At 36.8% G+C, this 9,844-nt stretch overlaps 1 protein-coding gene across 1 annotated transcript; it reads left to right on the top strand.

The window, feature by feature from the left end:
• Positions 1-4,433: 4,433 nt before the first annotated feature.
• Positions 4,434-8,057, top strand: LOC117339261 (mucin-5AC-like). The gene has a single exon (XM_033900745.1). It carries the CDS (start codon positions 4,601-4,603, stop codon positions 7,109-7,111), a length of 2,511 nt encoding a protein of 836 aa, XP_033756636.1. The 5' UTR covers positions 4,434-4,600; the 3' UTR covers positions 7,112-8,057.
• The last annotated feature ends 1,787 nt before the right edge of the window (positions 8,058-9,844 follow it).

The raw sequence follows: 9,844 nt of genomic DNA, 5'->3' as shown, positions 1-9,844 counted from the left end.
ATATTTAGATTTTTGTTTAGTTTTCAATACGGCCCTGTAAAAGACACATATATACAAGGTACAAGAACACACGTTCAGAATTTACAAGGCAATATTTACATAGAAATATGATACATAAATGACCTGTCTATAATCGACATGATTAGTACATTATAATTTATCTTCATAAGAATTGAGAACAAATATATCAATTACAGAAATATAGTGTAAAAAAGTAATATCACAGCTAGAATACAGACCAGAAAGCAGGTGATTGGGTAGCCCCTACCTAACAAGCTTTCCGGCTGTAGTTTATAAATGTAAGGATGTTTGAAGATATGATAATACAGCTTTTCATAAAAATTATTTAAATAATAATGTGCATTACATGACAAAATAATCACTTGACGAAAATAATCGTCGCTTTCTCTTTAATCACGATTTAGACAGTGAAAACAATGTAAGCTAGTTTCAAAATGCCCTTACTCACCTTGAGAGCTGTTTACTGGACATATATTTTCACGTGAATATTGTAGATCCCATGACATGTCGTTGGTAAAATGGAAACTAACCTTTCCTGTGGTTGGAGGGGGAACAACTCTTGAATAATTATCTGTATTAGTTATACAGCAAATATGAAGTTTATTTGAAAGGCTTTTGCCTCCATATGCCCATTCCTACATTCAGGAACTTTAATGGACGGTACCCATGTATTCCACTAGGAAACCTCTATACTGATTCACAGTACTAAATCCTTTGATTTGGTTTTTGTTTAACGTCCTATTAACAGCCAGGGTCATTTAAGGACGTGCCAGGTTTTGGAGGTGGAGGAAAGCCGGAGTACCCAGAGAAAAACCACCAATCTACAGTCAGTGCCTGGCAACTGCCCCACATAGGTTTCGAACTCGAAACCCAGAGGTAGAGGGCTAGTGATAAAGTGTAGGGACACCTTAACCACTCGGCCACCGCGGCCACATATACTAAAACCAGGTATCAACATTATCAAGATATTTGATCAAATAAATAACCGTTGTCTTACTCATTGCCTTTAGATACCAAGGTTTTCTATCGTTAGGGCTTCAATTTACGCTGTTTCAAAGCCTTCTATACATAAATAGTATATAACCTTAATTAAAAACTACAAACTACATCCGATGACTGATTCATCATGATCAGGGGTGTATGGTATGTTTGGTACGATAAATCCGTGGTAAAAAGTCTTTAATGCTAATGGGCGTATTGGAACATTCAATATGTATTGCATGCCTGTTATTTTAAGTTTGTTAAATGTTTAACGTCCTCACAAGAGTCGGGGTCACGTGGTAACGTTCCTTTTATAATCTGGTATTGTTAATGATTTTTTTTATTGTGTTTTATAAATAAACATGTAAATCCCTTTTTATCTCACGTGTCAACGCTAGAATTTCTTTGTCACGTGTTACTGTTTGTGGGCTCTTTTAAAGCCTGTCATTATGTTCGTTTGTAAACCCAATGGAGGAATTGTTTGTATTTTGATTATATAGGGGGGGGGGGGGGGGGGGGGGGGGGGGGCATAAGAAAGAGGACAAAGACATTCCATTAGTTTGTAATGAGACATGGCTATGTAGAAACAGAATGGACGGTTTTCAGGAGCGGCTGTTAAAGTTTCATCAACAACTATTTCCATCTATTACAATTGTATCATATAATCATCTACTAACTTCTCCACACAAACATCCAATCTAACAGTGTTAACCACTTGGTCTACTTACTGACCTTCAGTTGACTTTAACCACAATAGCTATTGCACTTACAAATCTCCGATTTGTGTAACTACAGAATTGCTTCCTTCACCAACACCAGAAGATGTATATATACCAAGGAGACCCGGCTTTATTCTCCTTGAGCTTCCCATCCGATGTAGAAATGGCAAATCCACTGGTAGCTCTGACCAGGGTCCATAGAGGTACTATGTGTCTGGAAAGTGCGATGAAGACCTGTCTATGAAGCGGGGAGGACTGGCAAATTCGGGTGGGATATTCACCTCCAAACAGGACACTTCGATCAGCATTCCTTGTCTGACCTGTTCCAATGGTGACTACGTCGGTAACAGCAACCAATACAATAACACGTTGAGGGCGAGGTGGTGGTGCAGGTAAATCATGTCGTAGGACAACACAAGTGAGGGTTGTGTTGACTGTTTTATTTCAGTATTTCGTTTTTGTGTCGCCTTTGAAAAAGGAGACATATAGGTATTACTTTTCGGCGTCGGTGTCGGCGTCGTCCGGAAAATGGTTTTCGTGCGATAACTTTAGTAGTTTAGAACGGATTAATTCGAAACTTCATGGGAAGGTTCATTACCATGATAGCTCGGACAAGTTCGATAACCAAAATTATTCGCACCTTTTTAAAAGAGTTATAGCCCTTTAATTTTTTGCGAAAATGGTTTCCACTCAATAACTTGAATAATTATTACAGGATTAATTTGAAACTTCATGGGAAGGTTCGTTACCATAATACTGTGGACAAGTTCGTTAACCAAATTTATTCGCACCATTTTAAAAGAGTTATGGCCCTTTAATTTTTTGCGAAAATGGTTTCCACTCAATAACTTGAATAATTATTACTGGATTAATTTGAAACTGCATGGGAAGGTTCGTTACCATAATACTGTGGACAAGTTCGTTAACCAAATGTATTCGGACCTTTTTAAAAGAGTTATAGCCCTTTAATTTTTTTTTTTGCGAAAATAGAATGTTCGTTACCATAATACTGTGGACAAGTTTGTTATTGTTTTTTTTTTATTCAAGTCCTAATTTTAAAGAGTTATGACCCTTTAATTATTCGCATACACAGGCGACACCTCCACTTCCGTGGAATTCTTGTTGATTAAATAAACATACATTTTACAGGGTCTCTCCTGAAGTCATACATCCATTTTCAGTCAAGGGAGAGGCACAATTTTGTTCCGATGGTTATGCCTGAAGTTGGTTGAAGATCCTGGCATCAAACACTGTCAACTCACCTGAAATTCAAGTTATCGCACCATCCCATTAGTGGTATTACATGTGTTTTTCACGAAATATATCTCAATTCATTACTGTACTGTATCGCCTTTTGCCTTTTTTTGAAAAAGAATATTCCGATAAACTCGAGAATTAAGTTCGTAACAAGGTTTAGTTGGGTACATGATTGAAAAGTCTTAACTTAATTAACAATGGTTGTACTAATGCCATGCATGCAAAGTGTTCCATGAACTACTCCCGTACATGTTTAGGTATGTTTCAAAGCTGTGTCAGTATCATGGTGCCATTTGGAGCACATAAAGATGCTATTGTTATACATTTCTTTTTATCATGTTCCATTCGGTTCGCACATTTACATTTGGCGATTTCACATGCCTACCAACGTCATTACCGATTCAGCGATTTATTGAGCTACATCATAACGATGACTTTCTTACTACTATCTTAAAACATTATACTGAGTTTACGTTACCGACAACCAGGATTCTGGATATTCTTAATGTTTGCCAGCTGTAGGAGAACAAGATCCACTGCCCACCTATTCACCACTGCCCATTACGATATCGACCTGCCCTGTTTAATTAGTTGACCCTGCCTTCTATATTAATGTGCAATGCAAAGTGTACGTGAGTCCCTAATGGAATTATATTATAAAGATAATGTCAAAATAGAGATACATGTGAAATAGGAACTGGTGGCAAAATTATCAGTTTACTGTAACCTCAGTGTTCAATTGTAGTGAAATTATACCGGCCTCGGACTGAATCTGTGTCATCTCCTGAAGCCTTGTTTAAATGATACCTATATATTAGAAAAAATAAGAAATAATTACAACACGTGGATCATTTTACATCTTTAACATTTATTTACTTATGTCATGGATACAACAAAAAGTGTACAAACCATTATCTGTCGCTGTATATATTGTTTTATTATCATTATTAGAACATGAATATTGTGTAACGAATGATCACCTGATCTTGGCACAAAAGTGTACCAAAACATTCGAATAACAGTAAGCCTGCTAAAAGTATCTCAATTATGTAGTCATCAAACGTACCATATTTACACCGGTGAAACTTTTACAAAAGAATTAATCCGTTAATAAACGAAATAAATCTTTAATTGAAAACATTTGTATCTTGTCACCTGAAGAGAATATACTTAGCATTGGTCATCAGGGTAAAATGTCATGTTAGAACATTCGTGGGTTTAACATTTCTATATTAATTTTGGTCTAACAGAAGCACGTGTTCCTACATATAATTTGACAACATTTACCTAGGATCGACCTTATATATCACTTAGCAATAAATGTATAATAGCTAATTTATACTTACGCTGAGAGACCGTTATGACCGAACATGCAGTCCTTCGTTTTCTTACAATAAATATTTTGCCTGGGGTCCTGCAATATTCCATTATAGTAAGATATTCCTGTAATGGATCGCTTTAACATTCCTTTGTTTATCATTGTATATGCTATCAGACAAGTCAGTCACGTGACATGTGGCACATTAACGGTAGACTGTAATACAACCATGACACGGCCATGAAGGATTAGGATGAGTGGATTTGGAACGTTATCCTAAAAAACCTCTTTTTTCACACTAACAATGCGACCAACGTTCATTGCATTTACGTTACGACTTTTAGTCTCGACCTTTGACCTAATCATCGATTGGCTGTTGTATTATGAAGTGAGTGGATTAAAACCCGGACTTGTGTTTGGTCCGTTCTCGGATGCTGTACTGGGATTGTTCGTCTTTTTCGGCTGTATTGGGACTGTGATATATATTGTCGAGATCGTTTTAAACGTTGTCGGTTTCTTTGCTGCAAAAGATGATCTACTTCCAAATGGTCTCCTTAACAACGTCAACCTTGTGTCCCTGTGGATTGAAGACGTCCCCCTCATAATGATGAGTGTGTATATGGCGGGATGTCGTGATAAAGCTGTCACCGTTTTAATGTTAGTCAAAGCTTTGTCAACTCTTCTGGAAGTTTTCGTGAATTTGGGCATCATTATCGCTGAGTACATCCTAAACAAAAAACATACAACGGTGATAAAATTTGGCGAAAAAGAAGCAGCAAAATGGCTGAAGATCCCCCTTGGCATTAGTTTATTTATTATGATGATCGGATCAATGTTGGTGTTTGGATTAGGAAATTACTACACAGGTTCTAAAAATGTTATACGATTATCAAGTCCGCTTGGTGTCAATTCCGGAAAGTACAGTAGTCTAAACTACTTAGATGGATCGGGGATATACATGAACTTTGACAACGGCCAAACTGACGTCATCACCATGGATACGTATGAATGGATCTCACTTATTGATTTAGAAAGCATTATGTCAACTAATTCGAGTTCGTTTATGGTTCGTGTAACGTACGACTCGAACCCGAACACGCGGCTTTGGATCCAGTCATCGTCTTCCAGTGATTTATCGTCTCCAGAATCCTCTACCTGCTATTCAACACAAACATCGCCTCTATCAATACTTACCACGTGCTCAACTGACTTTGAGATTACCTCTAACACTAAATCCATTGTGTTTAAATTTGTGTACGAAAGTCCTAGTAACTCAAAACCACTCGGCGATGTATACTACAACTATGGTATGGCATCCATCGAAACCATGAATCCTTGCTTTTTACCTGAGGCGACGCCTGAGTTCTCACTAAGTTATTTCAAAGCCACTTCTAACAAACACAACTCTAGTCATCTCATGACACTGTCAAATGTCAGTGGACATTACTACAAGTCTGGGAGTGACCTGCAGGATGTGTCAGAAGCGTGGAGGACTGGTAAGTTTGGGTGTGGTCACACCGGGAGATCAATACCCAAACTAGAAACCTCCATAAGTGTACCTTGCCTAGTGTGGGGTTTAACGAGAACATTGTCTACGTCAACGTCACCAACAACGACTACTACATTATCCAAAACTACAACTAGTGTTGTAAACAATTCAACACACACAGTAAATACAACCAGCACAACTCCTGTCACAGTTAATACAACCAGCACAACTCCTGTCACAGTTAATACAACCAGCACAACTCCTGTCACAGTAAATACAACCAGCACAACTCCTGTCACTGTGAATACAACCAGCACAACTCCTGTCACAGTTAATACAACGAGTACAACTCCTGTCACAGTAAATACAACCAGCACAACTCCTGTCACAGTTAATACAACCAACACAACTCCTGTCACAGTGAATACAACGAGTACAACTCCTGTCACTGTGAATACAACCAGCACAACTCCTGTCACAGTAAATACAACCAGCACAACTCCTGTCACAGTGAATACAACGAGTACAACTCCTGTCACTGTGAATACAACCAGCACAACTCCTGTCACTGTGGATACAACGAGCACAACTCCTGTCACAGTGAATGCAACCAGCACAACTCCTGTCACAGTGAATGCAACCAGCACAACTCCTGTCACTGTCAATACAACCAGCACAACTCCTGCCATAGTTAATACAACCAGTACAACTCCTGTCACTGTGAATACAACCAGTACAACTCCTGTCATAGTAAATACAACCAGCACAACTCCTGTCACAGTTAATACAACCAACACAACTCCTGTCACTGTCAATACAACCAGCACAACTCCTGTCACAGTTAATACAACCAACACAACTCCTGTCACAGTTAATACAACCAGCACAACTCCTGTCACAGTTAATACAACCAGTACAACTCCTGTCACTGTGAATACATCTACATCTGCCACTACTTCAACTACAACTCCTACAGCTACAACTACCACTTCAACTACAACTACAACTCCTACAGATACAACTCCCACTTCAACTACAACTACAACTCCTACAGATACAACTCCCACTTCAACTACAACTCCTACAACTACACCTACCACTACAACTACAACTCCTACAGCTACACCTACCACTACAACTACAACTCCTACAGGTACACCTCCCACTTCAACTACAACTCTTACAACTACACCTCCCACTTCTACAACTACACCAACAGCTCCTACAACTACCACTTCACCTACAACAACCACTACAACTACAACTGCACCTACAACTTCTACAACTTCGCCTACAACTCCTACAACTTCAGTTGCATCTGGATAAATCACGCCTTTTATCACGTGTCACTTCAATTACGTTCATCTTAACAACTACAGAATTATGACTAAAACATCATACTATTTCTTCATGCTAGACAAGAAATAGGAAGTGAACTGTACGTCATTGATTAGTGAGATCACAAACACGTTACACGCCTTACTATGATTACGTCATCACTAGGCAGCATTACCATACCCCAATCCAGTGAGTCATCAAATCTGGTGCCCAATTGAGAATGGCGCGAAATATACCGACCGGAGAGTGTGGTAGAAAGAAACTGCTTATCAACCAATCAAAATCTTTGTGATAAACTTAACCTCATATCACCCAATCAAAATCTTTGTGATAAACTTAACCTCATATCACCCAATAAAAATATTTGTGATAAACGAAACCTCATATCACCCCATCAAAATCTTTGTGATAAACTAAACCTCATATCACCCAATCAAAATATTTGTGATAAACTAAACCTCATATCACCCAATCAAAATATTTGTGATGAACTAAACCTCATATCACCCAATCAAAATCTTTGTGATTAACTTTAAAAGATCTTAGCATCAAGTTGAGAGGACCAATCTGCATCATACCTTGGCGATAAATTATCCATTTATCGTACTAAGGGCGCGTTAAACCGCAGTAATAACCAGTACAGTTTCATATTGATTACATTTGTTCATCATCTTAATTAATAGACAATACATTTATCGTAAATATTAATGACTGAGTGTTAATTATTTGACATGTTGGTGGCGCTGTCATTGTTGCAGAATGAGGGAACCGGTATGATATGTATCCTGGTATAATTAAGTTAATTCCTGTATAGGTCAGTTTTACTGAAGAAATCATCATCATTTGGCTGTTGTTTGTGTGTCAGACATTTCTCAACAAATTAATTTGAAACTGTTTGCAATTAGAATTTCATGATTAAAATGTATTTAACTTTTATCATTTGAGCTTGTATTTCACATCAGTATATTGCCAATTCGAGCACTTCCGCTGACGGTGTAGATAAGGGAGGTAACTCTAATCACCTTCAAATTATTTTCCTGATTATATAGTAAAAGACGATTAGGCTTATAAACAGAGGCCTAGATATACTAAAATTAGTTTTATAAAGTTAATGCGCTATCTAGATTTAATTTTCGAATTAGCTTTACTAAATTAAAAAAGAAAAAGAAAGAAAATCTAGAGGTCGTTTTATGTGCTCATCAAGAAACCTTATTATTAAAACATTGTGGTAAAATACAGATTTTTGATACATGTCAAATTTGTATAGGGGTATATAAGAGGCAAATGACGGAGGGCAACAATATATATATATATATACATATGCAATAAAAAATATGTATATGCAATATAATTGTAAATACATGTGCAATAAAAAAAAATATATCCAATAAACATATTTATGTGCGATACAATGTATTTATGTGCAATATTTATATTTGTGTTAAATAATTACAAAGATATCTATGCAACAAAAATATAAATGCAATATACGATTTCCTCATCCAATCAAAAACGCCGTTACATCAACCTCAGATGAGGTCACAGATGCTATCCCACAATGCAAATTATCGGACATATATACACAATTAAGATATATTTTCTTGCCATAGATATTTTTATTGCATATAGATCTACATGTATATTTGTATTGCATATATATTTACAATTATTACACATTGACATTTTCTATTGCAAATATATATTCTTTATTACACACAATTATTTACAATTGTTGCACATAAACATTTGTATTGCATCTATTTATTAGCACAATGTATCATATACACTTTGTGTTGGTGATCCGAAGATATAGATTTGAATTTCCTGTCGTAGTTATACCGAGAGAAATAATTATAATATATGTACATTGCGATCAAGGTATTCATATCATCTAATAGACGACATCGGGCCAACCATCACTGCGCCATTGAAACGTTCTTTTCTAAGAACGGCGATGTGGCGCAGCGGTATAAGATGCGGGTATTTCTGGCTAGGCGATTGGGAGCCGTAGATCGTGAGTTCGAGGCCCGGTCAGGGCACGAGTCAAAAAGTTGTCTTCCTTCGTCATTTGTGTTACTATGTTATATATGTAGGGTCTAGTAAGTAATAACGACGGTATAAACCAATATAGGTACTGGATCCTAACAAACAAATGTTGGATGCGTATTACTAGAAATAGATAATTGTCAAGTAGTAATAACGACAGTACAGACAAGTAAATTGTCGACAATTATATATGTATATCATTGCACATATATTTACAATTATTGAATATTGCAACCTTTGACACGCCATAGGAGGGGGATATTTTTTTTTAGTCAAATGTAAAATTTTCACAAAATCTCTCATGTCATCTAGAGCCATTAGCCAATATCTTATATTTTATCCGACCAGTCTGACAGTAGTAGGCGAGAAAGAAGAACACTTAGTTTATTTTATAAAATGCATAATAAAATGACTCCTCCATAACTCTATAATTTATTACCTGGCTTAGTTGGTGAAAGAAATCCATATTCATTGAGAATAATAGCAACTATATTATTCCCTTTTATAGTTTAACAAATACTCGATTATCCTTTATACCAGCTACGACTAGACTTTGGAACAACCTCTCGGAAACTGACAGAAACCAGCCATCCCCTGAATACTTTTAAAAAGCATATACATTGTATATACAGAAAACGAACGTTGACGTTAGGAGAATTGAAATTGAAACAAATT

Source organism: Pecten maximus, chromosome 12 (genome assembly GCF_902652985.1).
Source record: "Pecten maximus chromosome 12, xPecMax1.1, whole genome shotgun sequence".
Taxonomy (NCBI): domain Eukaryota; kingdom Metazoa; phylum Mollusca; class Bivalvia; order Pectinida; family Pectinidae; genus Pecten; species Pecten maximus.
This window is presented reverse-complemented; position numbering and strand designations above follow the sequence as displayed.